The sequence below is a fragment of the Hakea prostrata genome, chromosome 8 (assembly GCF_041222555.1).
Source record: "Hakea prostrata isolate BN-2017 chromosome 8, UWA_Hpros_2, whole genome shotgun sequence".
NCBI lineage: Eukaryota > Viridiplantae > Streptophyta > Magnoliopsida > Proteales > Proteaceae > Hakea > Hakea prostrata.
The window spans coordinates 32,562,586-32,566,271 of NC_142607.1; the positions used below are offsets into that span (position 1 = coordinate 32,562,586).

General features: G+C 46.2%; 1 protein-coding gene across 1 annotated transcript; it reads right to left on the reverse strand.

Moving 5' to 3' along the window:
* Positions 1–714: 714 nt before the first annotated feature.
* On the reverse strand, positions 715–3,429 carry LOC149007584 (uncharacterized). The gene is made up of 3 exons (XM_089167109.1): positions 3,180–3,429; positions 1,427–2,435; positions 715–1,300 (listed from the first exon to the last, which is right to left on the reverse strand). The coding sequence occupies exons 1-3, from the start codon at positions 3,427–3,429 to the stop codon at positions 715–717; spliced, it is 1,845 nt and encodes a 614-aa protein (XP_089023235.1).
* Between the last annotated feature and the right edge of the window lie 257 nt (positions 3,430–3,686).

Genomic DNA, 3,686 nt, shown 5'->3' on the forward strand with positions numbered 1-3,686 from the left:
GAGCTCCGAAAAGAGATTAAATCCGTCTCGACCTCTCATTTCAAATTGTCTACCGAGAGGGATCTATTGGCCGCCGAGAAAGATCAATTGGCTGCCGAGAAAGGCCGACTGGCTGCCGAGATGGCCACCAAGAAAGATCGACTGGCCGCCGAGAAAGTTCAACTGGCTGCCGGCCTGGCAATTTTCGAGAAGTCCTGTCAGGAGTTAATCACACATAACTCTCATGGTGCCGAGGAGATCATTAACGAGTACAAGGCCTCAGAAGACTTCGACGCTGAACTTGCCAACAGGGCCATTCCTGGCTTTGAATTTGGCTTGGACACCGCCTTTGATCTTATGGTGAAGACATTGTTGAAGGAGTCTTTAAAATGGGTCTGTAAAGATGCTCCCTTCGATGCTCACACTTGCAAGAGGCTAAAGATTCCAGTTTTCAATTGGCTGCAGGAACGGACTCCAGGGACGCCTTTCCTAGAAGCTAACGCCTCTCCTTCCTATGCTTTACCTTCAGTTTCTGAAGATATTCCAAAACAGACTCTTTCTCCTCCCTTCCCCCAAGTGATTTATCAATTGGAAAGTAGTTGTAAGTAATTTCTGATCTTTTGGAAGTTGAGATGAAGTAGAGAATGTTCTTTGTAAACTCAGTCTTCCAGCGGGTATTTCCGTACTAGAATTTCTTCCGAAGCTATTCTTTTTGTTCCATACAGTATATGAACTTTATTGATAAAATTTTCTTAGGTGCACGGCATTCCACACATGAGTGAGGTTCCTATTTGTTTCCATATCTCTGAGTTTGTAGGTTCCCGGCTGCAGCTCTCGGATGACCAAGTAAGGACCTTCCCACTCTGGGGATAATTTGTTCCTTTGCCTTGGGGCTGAGACATCGGCTTGTCGGAGAACCAAGTCCCCTTGCCGAAAAGTCTTGCTTCTCACCCTAGAGTTATAGTACTTTGCCACCCTTTTCTGGTAAGCCATATTTCTGTAAAGAGCCACTTCTCGGATTTCGTCAATGAATTCCAAGTTTGCTCTAAGTCCTTCCTCATTCTGATTTTCTTCAAAGCGTTTCGATCTCAGGGATCCTGCCAGTACTTCTACTGGGATCAAAGCTTCTAACCCATATGACAGCTTCAAGGGAGTTTCCCCCGTTGGAGTTCTTGACGAAGTCCGATAAGCCCAAAGGACATGGGGGAGCTCATCCACCCATTGTTTTTGGTTTTCTTCCAATCGCCTTTTGATGCCATCCAACAGCGTCCTATTAGTAACTTCTACCTGTCTGTTACATTGAGGATACGGTATTGATGCCCTATTGAAGTTGATATGATAAGTCTTACAGAAGGTTTCAAAGGCAGAGTTGTCAAACTGGGTTCCGTTGTCGGTCAACAAGATCTTCGGTAAGTCGAACTAGTATATGATTTTGTTGAGGACGAACTTTTCCATTTGCTTCTCCGTGATAGTGGCCACTGCTTCCACTTCCACCCACTTGGTGAAGTAATCGATTGCCACAATCATGAATTTTCTCCCTCCAGACGCTGGAGGGAATGGGCCTAGAATGTCCATTCCCCACCTTGCGAAAGGAATGGGACTGAGAATTGATACTAGGGGAACTCCAAGGATCTTCTGGACTGAGGAATGTAGCTTGCAAGGTTCGTAGTGATGAACATAATCCTGCGCATCCTTTACCATAGTTGGACAGTAGAGTCCTTGCCTCAAGATTTTGAAAGCCAAAGCCCTAGCCCCCATGTGAGCGTCGCAGATGCCTTCGTGTACTTCCGCCAGAGCGTCCTGGGCACCAGCGGGGCCAACACATTTCAGAAGAGGTCCCTCGACCGATCTTTTGTATAAGACTTCGTCTACCAAGGCGAACTTTGCGGCGCGTCTTTTCACAATGTTAGCCTGAGTCACATCTTCGGGTAGCCGATCCTGTTGTATGTAAGCCACTAGTTCATCCATCCAGGATGGCTCTGGTTCTTCAATCTCCATCATTTCCAATGCGTCGATGCTGGGTTCATAAAGGACTTCTTGGTAGATCGAAGCTTCTATATCTGCAATGCTAGCAGAAGCCAGCTTGGCTAGGAAGTCGGCTTTTGAATTCTCAGTTCTGAGAACCTGAAAGAATTCGCACTGATCGAATTGGAGCTTTAAATTGTTTCCCATGTTCAGATAACTTGCCATCTTTTCTCCTCTAGCCTCGTAGTCGCCTTTGACTTGACTGACTATCAATTGAGAATCACTGTGGATTCGCAGATCTCGAACACGCAGTGAAGTCACTAGGCCGAGACCTGACAACAATGCTTCGTATTCGGCGACGTTGTTGGTTGCCAGGAATGCGAAGCATAGCGCGAAGTTGATTATAAATCCACTGGGACTTTCCAGGACCAAGGCGACTCCACTTCCCGCAGCGTTGCTTGCTCCATCTCCAAATAGAGTCCATATCTCCACTGGTTTTTCTTTGTTCTCACCATCATCCCATCAGGCCGCAGACTCCACAATGAAGTCTGCTAAAGCCTGGCCTTTGATTGCTGTTCTTGGCTGGAACTCAACTTGATGTTCGCTCAACTCCACAGCCCAAGCAACCATTCTCCCTGCCAAGTTTGGTCGATGGAGGACCTTTTTTAAAGGAGCGTTGGTGAGGATAGTTACTGGGTGAGCTTGGAAGTAGGGCCTTAGCTTTCTAATAGATATTATCACGGCTAGGGCCAACTTCTTAATTTTTGGGTACTGGGTCTCGGCATCCAAGCGGACATGAGAGACATAATAAACAGGCTTCTGAATGCCTTCATCTTCTTGAATCAAAACAAAGCTTACAACTTTGGGTGATGAAACAAGATACATGAACAGATTTTTCTTGGGGGTCGGACATACCAGAATGGGTGAGGAACTTAACTTTTCTTTTAATTCTTCAAAAGCATTCTGACATTCTCGTCCTGACCATTTCTGCAGTAGTGTTGAGAGTTCTTAGGGCTGCAAAGAAAGGTTGGCAGCGTTCGCTGGATTTAGCTAGGAAGCGACTCAGGGCTGCTACTCTTCTTGTTAGACATTGCACTTCTTTCATGGTTCGTGGCGGCTGCATGTCCAAGATTGCTTTGATCTTTTATGAGTTAGCTTTTATACCTCTCTGTGAAACCATGAACCCAAGAAACTTCCCGGATGATACTCCGAAGGCGCACTTCTCAGGATTTAACCGCATCTTATGCTTTCGAGAACGTCGAAGACTTCGTCCAATTCACGGATGTGGTCGTTGGGCTCAATGCTCTTGATTAGCATATCGTCCACATAGACCTCCATGTTTCTTCCAATTTGTTTGCTGAAGATTTTGTTGACAGCTCGCTGATAAGTCGCACCGGCATTTTTCAGACCAAAGGGCATCACCCTATAATAATAGCTTTCTCGGTTGGTCATGAACGCAGTGTAAACCTCATCCTCTGGTGCCATCAAGATCTAGTTGTAACCGGAGTAGGCATCCATGAAGCTCAAAGCTCCGTGCCTTGCTGTCGCATCAACTAGCAGATCAATCCTTGGTAAGGGATAGCAATCTTTCGAGCAAGCCTTGTTGAGGTCAGTGTAATTTGTGAACATCCTCCACTTCCCGCTGGCTTTCTTCACCATTACTACATTGGCTAGCCACTTGGGGCACTCGATTGGTGAGATGAAGCTGGACCTGGCAAGTTTTTCCGTTTCTGTTTGGATAG

What these genes read in the sequence shown, in the direction of transcription:
- LOC149007584 (XM_089167109.1), bottom strand. Translation starts at nt 3,429, where the DNA reads ATGGCACCAGAGGATGAGGTTTACACTGCGTTCATGACCAACCGAGAA. An exon ending in TCTCGAAAGCATAAGATGCG is followed by an intron (nt 2,436 to 3,179) that starts GTTAAATCCTGA and finishes AAGAAAAACCAG; the next exon opens with TGGAGATATGGACTCTATTT. An exon ending in ACGGAGAAGCAAATGGAAAA is followed by an intron (nt 1,301 to 1,426) that starts GTTCGTCCTCAA and finishes CAACTTCAATAG; the next exon opens with GGCATCAATACCGTATCCTC.